This window comes from Mesocricetus auratus, unplaced genomic scaffold (genome assembly GCF_017639785.1).
Source record: "Mesocricetus auratus isolate SY011 unplaced genomic scaffold, BCM_Maur_2.0 Super-Scaffold_100676, whole genome shotgun sequence".
Lineage (NCBI taxonomy): Eukaryota > Metazoa > Chordata > Mammalia > Rodentia > Cricetidae > Mesocricetus > Mesocricetus auratus.
Genome location: NW_024429266.1, coordinates 61,063,072 through 61,085,373, shown reverse-complemented (window position 1 = coordinate 61,085,373; position 22,302 = coordinate 61,063,072). Strand labels below are relative to the sequence as shown.

General features: G+C 38.7%; 1 protein-coding gene across 5 annotated transcripts in view; it reads right to left on the bottom strand.

Annotated features, from left to right (window-relative positions):
* Zranb3 (zinc finger RANBP2-type containing 3) overlaps positions 1-22,302 on the bottom strand; it is a 143,183-nt gene that overhangs the window by 69,968 nt on the left and 50,913 nt on the right. For 4 of the 5 annotated variants that reach the window (XR_005874039.1, XM_021232882.2, XM_013120402.3 and 1 more), the window contains 3 exons: positions 11,349-11,527; positions 8,904-9,135; positions 4,712-4,797 (listed from right to left, as the gene is read on the bottom strand). Coding sequence is in view for 4 of the 5 variants with exons in the window: in XM_021232882.2 (XP_021088541.2) it covers positions 4,712-4,797; positions 8,904-9,135; positions 11,349-11,527 (497 nt within the window). In the remaining variant the exon portion in view is untranslated. The remainder of the gene's footprint in view (positions 1-4,711; positions 4,798-8,903; positions 9,136-11,348; positions 11,528-22,302) is intronic. The other variant, XM_040738326.1, reaches the window with a different exon arrangement.

Genomic DNA, 22,302 nt, shown 5'->3' with positions numbered 1-22,302 from the left:
ATGCACACACATCTCTCTTCCTCCTCCTGGCTGGTGGTTAAATCCCTGACACCAGAATCGGTGACAGCAGGGGGCAGGAAGAAGTGGCTAGCCATTGGGAAGATCAAAGTCAGGGTATTTCAGTGAGCGAGCCCTTATCAAGCCCTTATCAGGAACTTATAGCTCTGGTAAACATTTCTTAAGGCACTGGATTGTTTTCAGTAAACATTGTCTCACAGCTGCCTGCTCCCAGGCTGATGGAGGAGTGGGTTTCCGGCCAAGGTCTGTTGTTCCCACAGCAAATCTTATCACACCTTACTCTCCAACACTTTGCAACTTCATAGTGCAGAGGCTGAATAAGAGATGGAGAGCCGGGCGTTGGTGGAGCACGCCTTTAATCCCAGCACTCGGGAGGCAGAGGCAGGTGGATCTCTGTGAGTTCGAGGCCAGCCTGGTCTACAGAGTGAGTTCCAGGACAGCCTCCAAAGCCACAGAGAAACCCTGTCTCGAAAAACAAAAAAACAAACAAACAAACAAAAAAAAAGAGATGGAGAACACCCTTGAATGGGTACAGAGATTTGGATTAGGATGATGAAATGTGCTAGAAATGAAAAGTTTTATAACTATATGAATGTATCTAAGGCTACCAAACTATATACTTAAAATGGTTAAATAGTAAATTTTCTTATGTATTTCTATTCCAAAAAAATCCCATAATAGCAATAAGCAACACCCACAAAAGAAACAGAAGACACCCACAATGTCTTCCTATTCCTATTCTGATGAATAAGACTATAATTTGACTCCTACCTAACTCTATCTTTGTCTAGAGATCTTGGTTTAGTTCTAGAATGCTCAGTTGAGCTGGACTTCCTTTAGTTCCTCAACACCACAGTGTCTCTCTTGTTCTGGCTTTAGCATATAGAATTCCCACTTCCTGAAGAGGAAGGAAATAGGTTTGCTCACAGGATGCTCTGAGCTGTCTTGACTGGTTCACTCTGGCACACTCAGTCATCACACCCATTCCCTTCCTCCCACACCCTCCCATGACATTCATCAAAACTGCAATTACCTAGTTGGTGCCTCAATTGACAATTCAGTGAAAGCCTGATTTATTTTTTGTGTATTTCGAGACAGGGTTTCTCTGTGTAGCCCTGGCTGTCCTGAACTTCACTCTGTAGACCAGGCTGGCCTTGAACTCAGAGATCTGCCTGCCTCTGTCTCCTGAGATTAAAGATGAACCCTATCACTACCTGGAAAGCTTGAATTATTTTGATCCTAGAGCATATCTGATGGGTAACACATGGCCTGGAATATACCAGACAACCTAAAAAAAGTTTTATTCATGTAAATTTTGTGTGTGTGTGTGTTTTGCCTGAATATATGTCTGTGTAACTCAAGTGTGCCTGGTGACTGTGGAGGCCAGAGGAGGATGTTGGATCCTCTGCAACTGCAATTATAGATGTTAGTAATTGTCATGTGGGTGCTGGAAATTGAACCTAGGTCCTGTGAAAAAGCAGCCAGGGTTCTGAACCACTAAGCCATCTCTCCTGCCCCCTAAAAATACGTTTTGAATGAATGGATTAATTAAAAATCAAGCCAGAGCCAGGAGGTAGGATAAAGTGACCTCATAAACCAATTCAACATATGAAGATTCAAAATCAGAAGTCTGTTGGAACTGAACTATAGACACTCCGTTCTCACATCTCTTTAGCAAAAACCTGACTTTCCAAGCATAAATGCAGAATCCATCCTACATCTTATTTAACTATTCCTCAAACATACCTTGAGTGTTCAGTATACTATCATTTCAGATCCTTGCCATTTGCACACAGAATACTCCTGGATTTAGCCAAAGGAAGAACACTAAATGATACAGTGCTGGAGATATATGGAAGAAAACATGCCCCTGATCATGCTGTAAATGAACATAACACCTTGAGTATATATTATCAATCTGCATTTCCCCTCTCAAGAAAATTCAGACAAGTAATTCTCCTAATTAGTTGAACTGGCATTGAATGTGATGTTCCACACTGAGGACTGAACCCAGCACCATGTGCATAAGAAGCAAGCACAATCTCCCCGGATCTTCTAGGCAAATTTAAGTTTTAAGCACAACATAAGAAAGGACAGATGTCTTCCCAAAGCACATCTCTGTTTTTAGTTTGAGACAGTGTCTCACTATGTACCCCTGACTGGCCTAGAATTCAGAATAGCCTCGAAATCAGAGATCCACTTACTTCTGCCTTCCAAGTGCTAGTATAAAAGGCTTGTGTTGTACACCTGGCTCCAAAGCATATGCTAAGGAGAGCTCTGATAGAGGATGCTTGGCTGGATTAATCACATGTCTTCTTCTTGTAAGTACAGGAGTACTTATTCAAGTGGCCACTTCTGAAGTCTCTCATGTTTAGAGAAAAAGTCAAGAAAAAATGGGGAGGAATACAAAAGAAAATAACAAGATACAGGGTAAGCGATTTAACCCCTGAAAATGCCCAAAGGGACTAAGTGTGCTCTAAACCTTCCCTAGCTTGAACAATGTTTGTCAATTTATTCACTGTGCTTCCTTCTCCAAATCCTGTGTGTATTTATAGCTTCATCTAAATAGAATTCAGCAGAGTGACTAACATATGGCATTTGGGTAAGGGTATCCTGGTTGAGTAATCCCTTTTCCCTGTGCCTCTCAAATCAAGTGGGGTATGTGGTATTTGGTTCTTACAACCTAAGTTCTTTCATCAGATTAAATTTGTATTAACATGCTTCTTTAGGCCATTACTCAGGAATTTAATAAGCTTTTTAAAGACAAAGTAACACTTTTGCTTGAGCATTTCACTTAACTTTATTTTGAATGCAGCATGACATTTCAAATATAAAACATGGGTCTAGGATGGAATAACGATCCACGATTTGCATTCTGTAAAATTATAGTGTGAAAATGACACCTTTCCAGAATAAAAACGCTGTGGAAGAAAATATAGCCTCCCACAGCCTAACTTAAAATGTCAGGAAATGCCTTGATCTGAATCAAAGTTTATGGAACCACAGTGCTTTCAAGGTAAAGAAATAAAGGACTAGAAAGACTTCTGAAATAGATGTAGAAAACATCTTCAAAGGGCTACAGATGGCTTAGCCCTTATGAGGACATAAGGGTCTTGAAGAAAACCTAAGTTTGGTTTCCAGTACCCATCCTGGATGGCTGACACACTAGCTCCAGGAGATCTGACTCCCTATTCTGACCTCCTTGGGTACCTGCATTCACATATGCATATACCCATTTACATACACACACACACACTTAAAAAGAAAATGCTTTTGAGAAGCAGAATGTTGCCCTTGAAATTACTTTATCTAGCAAGTAAAAAACAGAAAACAAAAGCTAACCTTCACAATCACACAACATTTCAAAAGGATGAAATATTTCTCTTTGAAATACTGTTTGCATAATGAGTGAGGTACACACTTCCGTTGTCATATGGCAGATACACAAACCCTAATCAAGAAACAGACAGTAGAGGGCTGAAGAGATGGCTCAGCAGTTAAGAGCACTGGTTTCTCTTCCAGAGGGCCCAGGTCCAATTCCAGCCCCACATGGCAGCTCACAACTGTCTCTGACCCCAGTTCCCCGGGATCTAACACCCTCACATGGACATACATGCAGACAAAATACCAATGTACATAAAATAAAAATAAATGAAAAAAAAGAGACAGTAGGATAGACAAGTAGATTAAATGTTTAGCCTGTTTTAGCTGTCCAATGAGAAATCTAGAAACTGTATATCAAGTAAACAAACTTTGGCATCTCCAGTACAAGAATCATCATTAAAGTTTTTCATTTTAATCAATACCTAGACTCATACCAAACAGACCCATCATGGGAACAACACAAAAATTAGGAAGGATCATGTATGGGAAACATAATTCTGTCTAAAAGGGACTGAAACCCTGAATCAGGATGGTTTCCTGAAACAAAAGTATCACAACACATAACAAGAAGCAGAGTGCAGGAAAGTTCCTGGACACTGACACCAGGCTCCACACATCTCTTCACTTGTGATGGTTTGAATGAGAACGGCCCCAAAGGCTTATACATTTGAATGTTTCATTCTCAGTTTGAGATTTCAAAAGCCCATACCAGGCCCCGTCTAGCTCTCTGCCTCCAAGTGTGGGTCAGATGTAGATATAAGCTTTCAGCTGGTGCTCCAGCTCCATACCTGCCTGCTCCCTTGCTCCCACCATGATGGTCATGGACTCACCCTCTGAGACTATAAGCATGCCCCTAATTAAATGCTTTCGTTTATATGTTGCCTTGGTAACAGAGTCTCTTCACAGCACTAGAACAGTAACCAAGACATCACTGTAACAACAACACCTACCTCATCTAAGCCTGACATCCCAACACAGTCAAATGAATAGCAGAACAATACACCTCCATGTACATACTCATCTCAAGAATAGGCACATTTTCTTTCAACAAGGACTCATTATGTAGGCAAGTATGGCCTATAGCATTTCTGCTGCTCTACTTCCCAAGTGCTGGAGTTAAAGGCATCTGCCACCACACCTAGCTATTTCCTATACATTATATGTAGGTCATTCATACAAGCTTTTACTTAAATTCTTTCCCAGCTACAACAAGTTTGAAAACCACTGGAATAAGGCATGGCTAACAGTGTTTAATGTTTAGAGTTTTAAGCATGTGCAGATAAAGGTTTATGGAAAATAATTATCCTACCTGATGTGTGCATTGCAGTATCGTTTAGCGTACTCCATCCAAGTCCCAAATTTTTGTGGGAAGAGAGCCTCAATCTGCATGAAAAGCTGTAAAAATACAAATGTTCTTAATATAGTACAATATTTTCAAGTAAGTTATTATGATAAAAAATAATTTAAAAATAAGTATAAAAGCAAAAATATTTCTTCCTCAAGGCCTTTCTTTTTTCTTTATCTCCACCCTATCTATTCTTTTTTTTTTTTTGGTTTTTCAAGACAGGGTTTCTCTGTATTATTTTGGAGACTGTCCTGGAACTAGCTCTGTAGACCAGGCTGGCCTTGAACTCACAGAGAACCGCCTGTCTCTGCCTCCCAAGTGCTGGGATTAAAGGCGTGTGCTACCAACGCCCGGCCACCCTATCTATTCTTCAGGGATAAAAATTATCTGTTTCTAAATGTAACAAATAGACACATATATGTGTATTTATATATGTGTATGAACACTCTTTAAAAAAGATTTCTGTCCATCAGCAAACACTGAACTGAACTTCTGGAATCCTGTGACAGAAAGGGAGAACTGATGAGCAAAGGAGTTAAGACTGGGCTGGTTTAACCCACAGAAACAGTTGACCTGACAAGGGGGAGCTCTTGGACCCCAGATTGATGTCTGTGTGGAAAACATGGGACTGACCCAGATCCCATGCATGCGGGTGTCAGTGAGGAGGCCTAGGTAATCTATGGGGCCTTAGGTAGTATTTATCCCTTGCGTACAAATAGACTTTGAGTGCCCATCCCACAGTGAGGGATGCTCTCTCAGCCTGGACTCTTGTGGGAGGGCCTAGACTCTGCCCTGGATGAAATGACAGACTCTGGAGATCCACCATAGAGGGCATAGATAAGCAAAGTACTATAACAATAAAAAACTTTTTTAAATCTTGGAATCTCAGCTGAAGACGGGGGCATGATTATTGCACACAGCTTAATCAAGGACGTAGTTATTACACACAGATAAACAATGGGGCAGGTTTATTAGATACATCTGAACAAGGAGACAGGCTTAGCTAATCTCTGTGGGGAAGCAGTCTTCTCAACATAAACATTCAAGAGGAGAAAGCTATGGTAGACATTTTCGGCACTCTGTCTGCCCCTGCCTCCAGAGTGCTGGGATTAAAGGCACACTACCCACCCAGAATTCTGAGACTTTGAAAATAAGATAATTTGCATCATTCAACTATAGATATTGAATACAATACAATACAATTTATTCAAATAAGTTGACTTAGTCCAGTGGCTACAAAGTAAAATGGAAAGCGAGTGAAAAACTAGAAAAATTATGATATATTTTTAGATCAAGGATTATAATTAGAATTGAGCAAATATTTTCAAGATATAAAATATCAAAATTGTAAGTTAACCCAAAAAAAATCAAACCCGTTAAAATTGAGCCATACATAAAACTGACATATTCTCTCTGAGGTACCCTTGGACAGAAGAACTAGAAAAGTGGATCCCAGAACTAGAGCCAGATGAGATCAATATTATCATGAACAAAACTGATATTGGGTAAGAAGAACTTAGTTGTCTTGAAGAAGTATAGCCAGATGTTGTGGTGGCAAGACCTTTTCAGAAGTCGGAGGCAGGCAGATACCCGAGTTCTAGGTCAGCCTGGTCTACAGAGTAAGTTCCAGGACAGCCAGTACCACATAGAGAGACCTGTTTAAGAAAAAAAGAAAAAACAAAAACAAACAAACAAAAACATGTTTTCTTTGCATTTAGTGCACACAGTATTTTGGTTTGCTTTTGATTTTTTTTTTTTGGTACTAATGATCAAATTGAGAACCTAGTACACTGTATTCATGTTTTGAATGGAATATCATTTGCTATCATCAAAAAAAGGTGATGTGGGGAGCTTTGTTTTACATTTTAAAATGTAATTATTTACCTAAAACCTAATACCTACGGTATACTTTTAAAGTAAATGTAAGATATGTATACTTTTATAGATGTGTGCAATTATTTCTTTTTTTTAAGATTTATTTATTTATTACATATACAGTGTTATGCCTACATGCCAGAAGAGGGCACCAGATTGAATTGTAGATGGTTGTGAGCCACCATGTGGTTGCTGGGAATTGAACTCAGAACCTCTGAAAGAGCAGTCAGTGTTCATAACCTCTGAGCCATCTCTCCAGCCCCGCAATTATTTCTATATGCCTTAAACATACTTAAAACTAATTAGTTTCAGGTTCAAAAATAAGTTCCATCAGTTTTTCAAGACTGACCTGATGTTGTGTGAACTTAATCAACAATCTTGACATAGTTTGCTTTCCAGGTGAGCATGGGTTCCTTTCCAACTTGGAGGCTGTGACACAGCAAGGAGAAGGGGTTGGGAGTTGGGAATAGGGTGCAGGGTACAGAGAGAGTCTGGGGGTGGTCCATGGGCGGGTAGGTGGCCTACTTGGATTTCTGGTGGCTGCAGTGACCTCTTGCTACACAGGGGGGTTTCTCCCCAAGATCAATAATAATTAAATAATTAATAAATTAAAGGGCTGAGTAATGACATACTATTGTGTACAAGATAAAAAATTTAAACATATGCCTGATAGTGAATAAACATATTATTTTTAACTTTTATGCAGTCATAAAAATTAATAATTTTATATTATTGCATTTTTGTGTATATGCTATCAGTCATCTACCTATCTATCTATCCACTCATATATTTGTTTGTATGAAATGGGGTATTTATGTAGCCATTATGTAGCTAGGCTGGCCTCAAAATTTAATCGCCCTGCTTTGGCTTCCTGAATGCTGAGAGTAAAGGTGTGTGCCACCAGACCCCCAAGCTTATTGCTATGTTCTTATTCACTGAGTTTTACATGCTATAGAGATGGAACAGTTGGTGTTAGGGGTTAACCCAGAGCCTTAGGCATTGTAGGCAAGCTCTATATCACTAAATTTATTCTCTGGTCCAAGAAGTATGCTTTTCCTTTTCTTTTGGTTTATATCTCTGTGTGTGGTGTACATGTTCCTGTGGAAGCTTGAGGCTAATATCAGTGTCTTCTTCAATAATTCTGTACCTTATAAATTGAGACAGAGTCTCTCACTGAATCTGGAGCTTGCATTTCTGCTGGTTTAGCTAGCCAACTTGTTGGGGGGATTCTTTGTCTCCTTCTCCCACACTGGAATTACAGTCTGCTGTCACATCTGCCTGACTTTATGTGGGGTCCTGGGGATTGAACTCTGCTAAGTTGTCCCCCCAGTCTAGATACATGTTTTAAAAAATTATTTAAAGTTTACCATTTGGGCTAGTAGTATTACTAAGTTTTTTCATCTCACAACTCTAATAGGCTGCATGCAATAATATTTTACTGTCAGTTTAAAAGGCTCTTTAACATAATAGCTTTACTGATATTAATATACCATAAAGTTCACTCTTCAAGTATGACTTTTAGCACAGTCACAAAGCTATACATCAATCACTGCTATTTACACAACACTCCATTAGCAGTCAAAACCCCTTCCCCTCCCACCCGATCCTGGCCAGCATTAAGCTATTTTTTACTTTCATAAATTTTCTATTCCTGGTATTCATATAAAAAGAATCAACCACAGTGCAGTCTTCTGCTGAATGCACCTGTGTTAACACGAAATACAAATCTCCAATCAACAATCTAACCTCCCAGCTAGAAAGGGAAGAGCAAGCTGAATGAGAAGGCAACCACTGAAATAAAAACACTAAGCATTTTGATGAAAATAGAGTAGAAAATAGAGAAAATTGGCAAGCCCAAGTCGGTTCTTAGAACAATCAATAACACAGACTCAACTTTAGTTAAGCTAGCCAATAAGATGAAAGCTTTAAAAATTAGTAATACATAAGGAAACATAACATCAGTCATAGAGATACCACATAACAGAGAATGATACTATAAAAATGGTCGGAACTAAAGGAGACTGAAGAAGACACTGAACATGACTATGTTCCTAGACTAAGTTCCAACTACATACCTCGCCTGGCCTATAGTGAGCCCTAGTTTGTCTCCATATTCCAAAGTGTAGCTACTGAAGGGAAAAAGAAGTATAGACGAGTTCTGCAATGAGTATAAACAAATATCTGGAGCTAACAAGGTATTTGAAGCATCTGACTTGAAACTCATCAAGCAGAAGACAGATTCAGTTTTCCCATTACACTTAAAGCACAGAAATCCTAGTACCTCCTCAGGCCTTCCTAGAGCTGGGGTTCCCGTAAGAAGAATGGCTCGCCTGGCTCTCTGTACCAGGGGCAGGAGAAGCTTGCTGCGGGCAGCAGTTCTGGACTTCATGTAGTGCGATTCGTCCACGATCACCACTTGGAAGTTCTGGCTATTCAGCGCATCCATCAAAGTCTCTGCATCTGTGGTTATGAGACCATAGCCTAGAACTGTCACTCTGCTGCTTGATATTCTCCTAGAAAAGAAAATCCACCTGCTTAAAAATACCTGTCTCAACAACACACTTGGTGAGAGAGAGGAGAGGGAGGGAGAGAGGGAGGGAGGGAGGGAGGGAAGAGAGAAATAAGAAATGGTCCTACTGCTAAACATCACCTATTCACATTATTTAGATTTTACATTTTCCAACACGTACAATTTGAACAATTCAGTTCAAATGGTTTTTGGAAGATTTGATAACTAGAAAGTCACAATGTACTAGGATAAAAATGTTACTCTATGACAATGATTTCTTCCATGCATTCATTTTTCAATCTGGGTGCTGTTGGTATTTTATCAGAACAACACCTAACAGAGATGTCCACTGCACATTCCCAGTCTTTGCAATCTCATCTAACATAGCTCTCAGGCACTGTGGTACTGGGGTGATGGAACAGGTGAGAAGGACCCTCCCCTTAGACACAGGGCCACCAAGCTAAAATAAAGTGATTCTCTGAGCTTTGGTCTCTACAATACACACCTCTGCAAATGTCTTTAATTACTATTATACGCTTATTCCTATGCACATTTTCTTAGTAATGTCTGAGACCAGTGAGGAAAGAAAATGTGTTTTATTCATCTTTATACACATAGTATTTGCTCCTAGTGTAGAATGAAGTAGTGAGACAAGCTCATGAACACTAAAAGGTACCAACTTTTCATTCTATTTTCACTAACAATACAGGGCTTCACCTGCCACTTTCTTATTCTGTGCATTTAGGCATTTATACATGTGTAGATGGGAGGGAATGTGCTTGTTTGTATACATATGGATACCAGAGGTTGATTTGAAGTATCCTCCTCCATCCCTCTCCAATTATCCAATATCCAAGGTATCTTGCTGAACTCAGAGCTCTCCAACTTAGCTAATCTAGCTAGCCATCTTACCCTGAGGTCCCTTGGATTTTCTCTACAACTCAAGATTGGGATTACTGGCAGGCTAACATGCTAGCCCAGCTTTTATGTCAAGATTCCTTGTCTCCATCTCTCTAGTGCAGGGAATGAAGATAGGCCATTATGCCCACCCACCATTTATCTTGGAGCTGGGGATTAGAAGTGCTTTATCCTCACAGCCATCCCCTATTCCAAGCCCCACTTTCTGTCCTCCGAGGAAGAAGTGAGAGCTCCTAACTTGTGAGCAGCATTTGAAGGCCTGGACACATCTAATCAACATGGAGAACTCTGTGTGTTCAGATAGCAGAAGAGCCTACAGAAGAAAAGTATGGGCTTAGTATTATGAGCTAACTAAGATATACTATGAGGAATAATATTCACCAGACAATGGTGTTGCAGGTAACTGCAGCCATCTTGGTGGCTTCTATTCTGATATACCAGGACTGGGTGGTAGTTCAGCAACAGATGGCACTAGGAGTAATCTCTATATACAGTAAACATACACTGACACAAGTTGGTGCATATCCAAAACTGCTTCTCCATGGATTTAGAATATACCAAGTAACTTTTATGTCCTTGTTAATACCTTCCAAAATTGCACACTCCTGGAGTTGTGGTCTTATCTAACACACCCAAATATTATATAAACAAAAGCCACTACCACTATTTAATCACAAGACTGTGTGCCTCCTAAATAATAATGAAAAGTAGATCATCCAATGCCAAAAAAGATGACAAAGGATAAAGTTTAAGGAAATGTCAGTATAGACATCTAAGTTCTCTAAATTTGTGTCTTTTCAATTTTATGCAGTTTTTCTGGAGAAGTTACCAGTTAACAAGAATTGTCTACATTTTATTAAAGTATGCAAATAGGGCCTAAAATTTTCTTGGATTCATACATATAAATGCTAATGAATTAGGGTTCCAAGGTTAAAAGACTGTAAAACATCCTATACCTATACCTATACCTATACCTGCTTCCTCCTCCATGTAAGCCTAAGTTATCCCTATAAACACTATTTATATTCATAGTGTTAGATAATACAGTTCAGAACAATATCACCAAGAATGATCTAAGAACTAACAGATATTTATTTTTGGTAGAGGTGTTACTTTTGAAGCTCAGAAAGTGCTAATTCTAGGTCACCCATCTCCTTCCTTTTTTTCCCCTCCCGACACAGGGTTTCTCGGTGTATGGCTATGCTAGAACTCACTCCATTTACCAGGCTGGTATCAAAAGGTCTTGCCACCACAACATCTGGCTATATTACTTCTTCAAGACAATTAAGTTCTTCTTACCCAATATCAGTTTTGTTCATGATAATATTGATCTCCTCTGGCTCTAGCTCTGGGATCCACTTTTCTAGTTCTTCTGTCCAAGGGTACCTCAGAGATGAAGGGACGACTATCAGCAGAGGCCATTCCTCTTTGTAGAAGTACGCAACTGCAATTGCCTGAATTGTCTTCCCCAGTCCCATCTAAATACAAATTTAAAAAGTACACGTTACAAATAAAGCCTATATGCTGAAAGAAATTATCAAATATTAAAAAGTGTTACATCAAGAATTTTATTATATCAACTGGAATATATAGTTAATAAAAAGTTCAAAATTACTAGGAACTTGAAGAGTCAATAAAGAAATTATACTATTTTAAAAATCATTTGTGATTAACATTAAAGACAGATGACCCCTAGATATAAATATTATATTGATTTCATTTATAGTTTTTCCTTTTTGAGAACACAACAATAAATGCATTAATTACCTACCTACAGGAAAGATCATGTTACTTAAAGTTAAAATAACTATGAGTCATACATGTTTTCCAAAGGAACTTCTTTTTGTGTTAGATAGCAATTAACAAAGTGGTCTACAAATGGTCAATGGACAGAGAATACGAGACTTGGGAGTACTTGGCACTAAATGGGACATCTATGTCATACCCTTCTCCCAAAGACTCAGGGACTCTCAAGGAAGAGGAGAGGTGGAAAACTCTAAGAGCCAGAGGTGGGAGTTGATTGCAATGAAATTTTTTTAACACAATACTGTAGTTGCATTTATAAGTATTCATAAGACCTATGCCAACTCAAGCCAGATTCCAGCATGGGAGCTAACCCATAGCTGAGAAAGGATTTGGTAATTGATAGCTGATGCTCCAGGGCAGCCCTCACACCCAAAATTATTTGGGCAACACAATTTGACTCAATAGGCTTAAAAAAGAAAAACGGCTAGAAGTTGGGTGGGTGGGGATAGATATGGTAGCACTTGGGGGATGGGGGGGCTGGATATAATCGAAGGATACTGAGTGCAACTCTCAAAGAATTAATAAAATATTATTATATATAAAAACCATTCAGTGGGTAGAGTTTGTCTAGATGAAGCGCTGGGTTCAATTCTCACTGCCGAATAAAATGGGCATGGTGAAACAACCCTGTAATATACATTTATGAGGTAGAGGCTGGAGGAGCAGGAGTTCACGGTCATCCTAAGATACACAGAAAGTTCAAATTAAGCCCAACCTATAGATGACCCTGCCTCAAAAAACAAAACAAATGACCCTGCCTCAAAAAACAAAACAAATGACCCACCCCCCAAAAAAAAGAACAAAAAAACCAATGGGAATGATTCAATTAAAGTTACATTTATGGCAACCAATAGTCCATATTAATGAGAAAATTAGTGTGACCTGTTTAAGAAAATGTTCTTTTATAAGAAAAAGATTACAGTGAATAGAATTTGGGAAGTAATATTTGTGACCTAGGACCTCGCCACTGCCACAGGTATTACTTGATTGCCCAAGTGAATGGGTGCTTTAAGGAAAGGTAGCAACTTTACATTCCCTGGAGTTGATGAAGCAGAGATGAGCAAGGTGTTTGCTGTTCTAAACAGGTGGCACCAAAGCTTTAATAGCATTCAGCTTCAGGCCACATGATGGAACTCAGATTCCTTCAAGTCTCTTGAGGGAACTCAAGTGTAACTACTTTTAATACTGAGGGACTATCAAGCTCAAGGTCAAAATGTTTGACCCAATCTCTCAAGGATAAAATTGAGGAAGCAGGTATAGTGGTGCAGGCTGAAGCAGGAAGGGTCTGGGTTTTAAAATATCCTGGTCTAGCTAGCACTTTCAAAGCCAGCCTGGGTAGCAAAGCCACTCCTATCTCTCTAGGACAGGGCAAATTTGTTCTAGAAAAGAATTTTGCTAACAGAAAGATGACTGTATGTGATTATGTTTTTCTGTTGTTGTTAGATACAAACTTTTAAATCATGGACTTAGAAATCATAATATTGAGAATTTAAAACAGAATAATACTCAAAGGAATAACACACATAATTTTGGTATATGAAAAGAACTACACTCAATAGGTAGCTCAAAAGTTTTGGCCTTAAAGGTTAAAGTAGAATCCTCCAGTGTTTCTTCCCTTAAGACTAAATTACTATTAAGAACCGAAGCTGACTCAATGATAGTATAGATGTCTACATAAGGATTAAATAGAATATATGAACTTTAACAATACATTTTATCAATGTTTTCAAAATAGTAAATCATCATTTCATTTGGAAGAATAATTTCATGTTTTCTATTAAAACTACAAAGAATAATTAAATAACAATGATCTCAATATGGAACTTTAGTTTCAATTTGTTATGCTGGGATTGCTTTTATATAGCAATTTTTAAACACAGACAATGCCAGCTACTGAGAACCTTTTGAATTTGGAAAAAATTCAAGTTTTAGAGTTAAAAGCAGCTAGCACCTTTTTAGTGTGGAAATGGGGGAGAGAGGTTATTTTTAAATCGGATGTTCTATTTGTCCTGGAAGAGGCTCCCTGGGGAAACCACTTTAAGTTAGAAGGTTTAAAAATCTTAAGAGACTTAAAGTAAGGAAACCCACATAGGGAAATATAAGATTTAAAGAGTATTTTCTTTTATTTACTTATTTATTTATTTGTTTGTTTTAAAGCGTGTAGCACTGGCTGTCTGAGAACTTACTCTGTAGGTCAGATTGGCCTCAAACTCAAAGATCCCTACCTCTGCTTCCTGAGTGTTGGGATTAAAGGTGTGCACCCACCAGGATATTATTTATTATTTTAAGGAGCATATGTTTTAGTAGAACTATGTCTTTGGGAGTTTCCTTTTGAGTAATTAAATTACAATTGTCTTTCCTATTGGGAGTTTTAGGTGGTATATGTGAAAAATCACTGTTCTTAGAAGACCTGCAGGGGAGCACAACCACAGGAATACATTCAGGTCCATTTCTTCTTCTCAATAACAAAGAGTCACTGAGGTCACACTAGAGGGACATCTATCAATACTGCACTGCTGGTTAGCTCACCCCTTGGCAGGGGCAGGCCTTCTCTTAAAGAGAACCCACTGATTCAAAAGGTCAAGAGGGAGAAGGTAGGGAAGAATAAAACACCAATTTCTCTCTCCCCTCCTTCTCCCTCCAAACGCACCACATTTGGGTTGATAAAGGTCTCAAGGAGACCTACAGTTTAAAGAATGGCTTTAGAGAAGCTCTGCTGGGCTGGGCAAAGTAGAGAGAAGGCAATAGAAAGGCTATTATTATTATTTTAATATTCTATTTTTAGGTTCATTGGTGTTTTGCCTGCATGTATGACTGTGTGAGGGCATCAGATGCCCTGGAACTGGAGTCATAAACAGGTGTGAGCTGTCATGTAGGTACTGGGAATTGAACCTGGGTCCTTTGGAGAGAGGCCAGTGTTCTTAACTGCTGAATCATCTCTCCAGCTTCCTAGAAAGGCCATTTTAAAGGTCTGTGAGCAAAACTGCCTGAGGAGGAGTCATTTCTCAGAGTAGTAAGATGTTAGGCTTTTATAGGATGGCATTCTTAACTGAAGTTTCTAGAAAGCTCTTATTAGAGCCCCTTTAAAAATGGGATAAAAAGATAGGCATGGATAGACAGATAAAGACAGACATGCACGCATGCATAACAGAGGATAAAATTATTCATGTCATTTCAGCTCTTATGTAACTGTGAAATTCTTTCTAAATAAGTGACTGGAAAGCACAAAAACACAGCTCTAGAAGACACCATAAGCTGTACTTAGAGGAAGGACAAGAGCACTGTTCTATTAGGAGTGGCCAAGAAGAAAGAACACTAAGCTATTTCAGACACTGATCAGAGAAAAAGCTACCAAATTCTTTCAAAAGTATTTTAAAAGTCAGTGCAATACTGATACTAAGGGCAAGAAAAGCAGCATAAATGATAGAGATAAATTCTGTATGAAGGCATTGGTAAACACATTTTATGAGCATTGGTAAAAACATTTAAAGTAGATTATTAAGATACAAAATTCAGAGCCAGGTGTTGGTGGCGCATGCCTTTAATCCCAGCACTTGGGAGGCAGAGGTAGGTGGATCTCTGTGAGTTCGAGGACAGCCTGGTCTACAAGAGCTAGTTCCAGGACAGCCTCCAAAGCCACAGAGAAACCCTGTCTCGAAAAACAAAAAACAAAAACAAAACAAAAAAAGATACAAAATTCAGTAAAATGCCCTGCCTGTAGGCGTTTTTTATAGGCATGTCCCCCTCATCATGTGTTTGAATGGTTCACCTCTAAGGTCAATATTAGGAGACAAGGCCTTGATGGAGAAAGTATGGCCTTGTTGGAGTAAGTGTGTCACTGTGGGGAGGGCTCTGAGGGCTCAGATGTTCAGGACCAGGCTCAGTGGCACACAGCTCTTTTCTTACTACTTATGGATCAAGCTCCTTCTTCAGCAAATGTCTGCCTGCATGCTGCCATGCTGCCATGCTTTCAGCGTGATGATAATGCACCAAACCCCTGACACTGTTAAGCAAGCCCCAGTTAAATGTTTTCCTTTATAAGAGTTGTCATGGTTATGGTGTCTCTTCACAGTAATAAAATCCTAACTAAGACACTGACCAAGAGTTCTAGTTCAAGAACTGTTCAACACAAGAAAATCCATTACTACAATGCATCAGACGAGTAGTGAAAAGAAAGAATGTGTGTGTGTGTGTGTGTGTGTGTGTGTGTGTGTGTGTGTGTATGCCACAGTATGTGGGTACCTTCAGGCTACAAGAGGGTGTCAAATCCCTCTAGAACAGTATTTCCCAACCTTTCCAAATGCTGTGATCCTTTAACACAGTTCCTCATGTTGTGGTGACCCTCAACCATAAAATTATTTTGATGCTACTTCATAACTGTAATTTGATGCTGTCATAAATTGTATCTGATATATCTGATATGCAAACCCAAAGGAGTCGTGACCCACAGGTTGATAACCACTGCCCGAGAACTAGAGTTACCAGTGGTTATGAAGTACCTGATGTGAATGCTGGGAACCAAATCTGGGTCCTCTGGAAAAGGAGGACAGGTGCTCTTAACAGCTAGGCTGTTTCTCCAGTTCCTAGATGATAATCTTTAAATGTTGAACAGGCAACTAACATAATTTAATTTTCATTCCTAAGATTTTAAAAAGCTCTTAAATTGCCAGGCAATGGTGGCACACACTTTTAATCTTAGAATTTGGGAGGCAGAGGCAGGTGGATATCTATGAGTTGAAGGCCATCCTGATCTACAGAGCTAGTTCCAAGACAGCAGACTACACAGAGAAATCCTGTCTCAAAAAACCAAACCAAACCAAACCAAATTATTAACCATTACTAAGAAGATAACCTATTCATATGAGGAAAAAGTATGTATCTGAACCAAAAATAATAAGGACCCTAAAGGAAGACTTATATGAATGGTGATGAGGTTGCATTTTGGGGATCAATAATGACTAAACAAAATAAAGTCTAGGAAACAAAGAGCAGACACTAAAAACTTGCATTTGATTATTAACAACTATAGACCAGTTCAGATATAGATTGTATAAAAAAACAAATGCACAGTACTATGATGTGTTATGTACTTTTTGATGTGGCAACACTATAATTAAGTTGAACATAACATTAGAATTAGGAATAAAGTATGCCATACTGAAATTCAGATCAGTCTTTTAAAATAACATTTTTGCAGTTATACATAATGACACATACAATTATGGTGGAATGAAGTAAATAAAATTGTAAGTTATTTTTGCTTTCAAAACAAGAAGTCAAACGCAAGTTAACCAAACATTTAGAGAGACAAAATGTTTCCAAGGCTGTTAGGAAGCCTGTAGCTGAACAAGTAGTTGGACTAATCTGTCAACTCATGTGTTGATACATAGCAATCAGTTTAGAACCCAAAAAACGATCTTGAAATTTCAGTTGGGAAATTTTTGATTAAGAAATGTCAAAGATTCACTATGCAGATTCAGAACTAAGACCCATTAAAAAAAAATGAGACACACACACTGCCACCATCCAAGTGAAAAAAAGGAGGCCTTGATTAAGAAAAAGCATTAAAGGGTGGGAGAGATGGCTTAGTGGGTTATCTGTCTTTCTGGCCTCCATGGGGACTTGCACACACATGTGCATACCCTGGCATACATGTACACAATTAAAAGTTTTTTTCTGTTTTTAATTATAGAAAAAGAAAGATGAGAATTAGCTGGGTATAGTAGTACAAGTCTTTAATCCCTGCACTTGGGAGGTAGAAGCAGACAGATCTGTGAGCTCAAGGCCAGCCTGGTCTTAATAGTGAGATCCTGCCCATTCCCACCTCCCCCAAAATAAACCAAACAAAACAAACAAAAAACAAAGCAAAAGAAAAACATTAAAAATTGATTTGCTTAAACGGTTACAAGTTACGGATGCAGTTTAGTTGTTGAGTACTTGCCTAGCATGCAGGAGGCCCTGGGTTCTATTCCCAGTATTTCATCAACTGGGTAAGGTGGTCCATGACAGTAATCCCAGTACTCATGAGGCCAAACTACATGAGAGACCCTGTTCCAAAGGGAACATTTGGAGGTGGATTATGTGGGAGGTGTTAGAGGAGGCATGTGGTGGGTGGACAAGACCAAAATACAGTATATATACATCTATGAAAATCTCAAGAAAAAATAAAATGTTTTAAATGCAGAAAGATGAAAGAGGCAAGCAATAAAAAAATAAAATGCTACTTAAGGACATCCTTAGCAGCTGTAAAACTGTCACAACTGGCTAGAATGAAACCCAGTGAGTTGGATGTATCTCTAAGGGCTAAAGTATAAAGGAAGCCAGGAAACCCAAGGCTCAAATTAGAAATGAGGGCTTTCAAAGAAGTCAGGCTGTAAAATCAACTTCCTCATTCTAAGATAAGGTTATGGAATATTACAAACAGTAATATTTGCCATTTAAATGGTTAAAGCTGCATAGGAAAACAAACAAGAAATGGATACCAATGGAAAAGAAAGAGAAAACCAATGCCTTTTAAATACCAGTTAAAATTAGATTTCATACATTTAGAGGATATCACAGTATTTTGTTTGTTTGTTTTGCCTCAAAGTAAACCATGTCAAAGTAGACTTTTGGGGGTCCAAACAGGATAGTTTTCTTCTTCATGAATTTGTATAGGAATAGGTTACCTTGGTGTTAGAAACTAACACAAATTAGTATCTCTGAGTCTGTTCCAGGAAACTGTTTAGAACAGGTTGACCACAGCATGTCTGAAGGGTAGCATGCCTCGCTTGTTTATTGACAAGGGAAGAAATGGCTCACAGCAGGTAAGGGGTATTATTGCTGGGTTAGGGGATTTGAACTATATGGGAGCAGAACACACATAAGTAAAGGAAGTGTATGTATTTATTGCTCTCTGCCCTTCACTGTGAGTATAATGTAACTAGGTGTTTTCAGGTCCTCCCACTTTTGAGTTCTGTTATGATAAATTGTAAACTACAATTCAAGGCTGAAATAAACCTTTCTCTCCTAAATTGCTTTTTTGTCAGGGCATTTTATCACAGCAAAGGAATAATTACATCTGTGTTAGACATAGTTACAGGCAATTTCTTCTATAATGCCAAGTCATCATGAATTCACCATGAATCTCGAAATCTATTTGGTTTCTGATATTTTTCTTGGGGAGGAACACCCCACTATTTCACCAATATTACTTAATCGATTATTAAACAACTGCTCTCTTCTTTAGTAGGATTAATAATGGTTTCAGATTTCCTTAACACCTCTAGGTACAGAATTGGCCCAAAAGTGCACAGTCTATCAATTCTTACTGAATTAACTCAAATTTGATCTATAAAAGTAAACAAGATATATCAAAATTATAAGGTCATTGAGTCTTTTCAACTCTTAACTATGAAATTACTTTCAAATAAATGACCAGGAAGCAAAAGAAGCTAGCCACATTACTCATTTATAAAATATTATCCACGTCAATAAAAAAAATGACTGGTTTTAGGGAACCAGTTGAATAGAACAAAGGAAATACATCTGAATTCAAAAGAAAATATTACACAAGAAAATCTTCCTAAGAAATAAATTTCAAGTTAGGTTAACAGTAAAAATAAATGTTATTTGAAACGTATTAGCAACTATAATACAAATCAGTATTATAGGCGTATATGGGTTTATGCTAGGAATCTTAGTACTCAGTTTTCAGTCAGCCTGAACCATATACTGAGTTCCAAGACAGTGTGAGACTGTCTCAAAAAAGCAAAAAAAGGAAAGAACAAAGGGCTAGAGGGGGAAAGGAAAGGGAGAAAGAGAGGAAGAGAAGGAAGGGATGGAGGGAGGAAGGGAATTCAAGGAGAACCTTAGTCAAATACTAAGTTCAAGGCAACCCTGGGATATTTGAGAACCTAATCTCAGAAAATTGTTAATAATTTAAATCCATACTATGTTATAAACTAGTAAGGGTTTAAAAGTTATGAAAATAGTGAAATAAAAAGTAATAAATGATAGGAGTTAATGTTAAAATTAAAAAGATAACTAATTCAAGCTCTGTGCTAATAATATATTATAAATTAAACTAAAGAGTGGGGACTGGGAGGGGGCTGAGGGGTTTAGTGGGGGGTTGGGGGAGGAGGGGAGGGAGAGGGAGCTGGGATTGACATGTGAAGCAAGTTTGTTTCTAATTTATACAAAAAAAGAAAAAAATATTAATTTAGGCCAGGCATTGGTGGCACATGCCTTTAATCCTAGCACTCAGGAGGCGGAGGCAGGTGGATCTCTGTGAGTTTGAGATCAGATTGGTCTAGACACACAGTGAGAGACGGGACAGCCTGGGCTACATAGTGAGACTCTATCAGAAAACAAAGCAAAACAAACAACAACAAAAAAACCACCATAAAATGTAGATCTCAAACAAGTATTCTACAGTGACAGGAATACTTAGCCGACAGGACTTCTTCATATATCTATTCTAATACTGCTTATCATTGATGGGTTTAGGACACATGTCAATAAAGATAAAAGATTCATAGTATTTTGACTCATAATTTACTTAGAGAAGAAAATAGAACTGAAGAATAAGAACAGACAAGAATCTTAAAGTAGCCAAAGAGATTAAATAAGACGTTTCATGTATGTCAATAACTGATAACCCTAAGTAGTAAGAAAAATTTTTATTCTCAGCCTACAGTGCTGAAAGAAGCAGAAACATACAAAAGATCATATGGAAAATTCACTGCAAAATTATTATGGTCAAAAAATATTAAATGGCTGTTCTAAAATTTTTGACTAGTGGTTGTGATTTGAACTAGGTCCTTCCACTCAAAAGAGATGATAAAATCCCAACCCTAGAATGACAGGATTTGGCCCGAGTTGGAAATATATTTGTTGTAGATGTACAGTCTTCATCCTAGAGGTTAAGTCCTTAATTCTAATGATTAGTATTTGTGTAAGAGAAGACACATAGACACACAGAGAGAACAACTTAAGAAGATGGAAATAGAAAAATGAAACGATAACATCTGCAAGCCAACAAATGCCAGGCACCCAGCCCTTACAGACAGGTTATTCCCGGGTGCTCTGAAAAGAACAGCCAGGCTGACACCTATCTCAGGGTATGCCCTCACCACCAAGCCACAGCCCCAGCACTCTGACACTGACTTCAGACTTCCAGCCTCCAGAACGTTGACATAATACAGATTTAAACTTATTCGTTCAGTAATACTTTATTATACCAGTAACAGGAAACTGATACACCGTGCAATACAACAATTCCTTGATTTCCATTCAACCCATGCAAAAACTGATGCCCACAGGAAAACCTGAAGGGACCCATTACACCCATATTATGAGTTACACCCATAATTATCAAACCCTAGAAGAACCAAGATGTTGCTTCACTGGGTTGAATAGAAAAAAAATGTGGGAGACTGGACAGATAGGTCAGAAGTTAAAGCTCAGTGGTGGTGGCATATGCCTTTAATGACAGCACTCTGAAGGCACAGACAGGCAGACCTCTGTGAATTCGAGGCCAGCCTGGTCTACAGAGTGAGTTTCAGGACTACACAGAGAAACCCTGTCTCAATAAGAAAAGAAAAGAATGCTCAGTGCTTTTCCAGGTAACCTGAAGTCAGTTTGCTGGTGGCTGACAACTTCTTGTAACTCCAGCTCCAGAATATCTGACATCCTTTTCTGGACTCCACAGGCAATGCACTCATGTGCACACAGCCACAACACACACACATACTCACTCACACGTTTAAAGATTAAAATGCAGCTTTAAAAAAAAAAGAAAAAATTGTGGTATTTCCACATTATAAAATATCAGTACTCAGTGACACAAAAGGAAAGAAAGAAGAACTGCTAAGCTAAGAAACATGTGGAGAGGTTGAATGCAATGGCGCACACCTTTGATCCCAGCACTCTGGAGCAGAGGGAGGACCTCTGTGAGTCTAAGACCAGCTTGGTTTACAGATCAAGTCCCAGTCCAACCAAAGCTCCCTGTTTCAAAAAGACAAAACAAAAGGTGTGGAGGAATCTTATGATGGTTAACACTGCTTGCCAACTTGAAAGGGTGAAGAGCAAACTAGGAAACTGACCTCTGAACATGTCTGTGAGGAATTCTCTAGATTGCTAATTGAAGCGACAGGATCTACTCTAAATTTGGGCAGCACCATCCTATGGCCTGGGGTTCCACACTGAATAAAAGGAGAAAGCAAACTGAACACCTGCACTCACCTCCCTCTGCCCTGACTGTAGTGCAATGTGACCAGCAGCCTCGAGCTCCTGCAGGTGCCTTCCCCACAGCAAAGAACTGCATCTGCAGACTGTGAGCCCAAAACCACTCCTTCCCTAAGCTGCTTCACTCAGGTATTCTGTTGTAGCCACAATATGTAACTAGCACAGCCTTAGACATGTATCTCTATGAGAGTAAAACCAGGGCAAAAAAGCTGCATTTGAT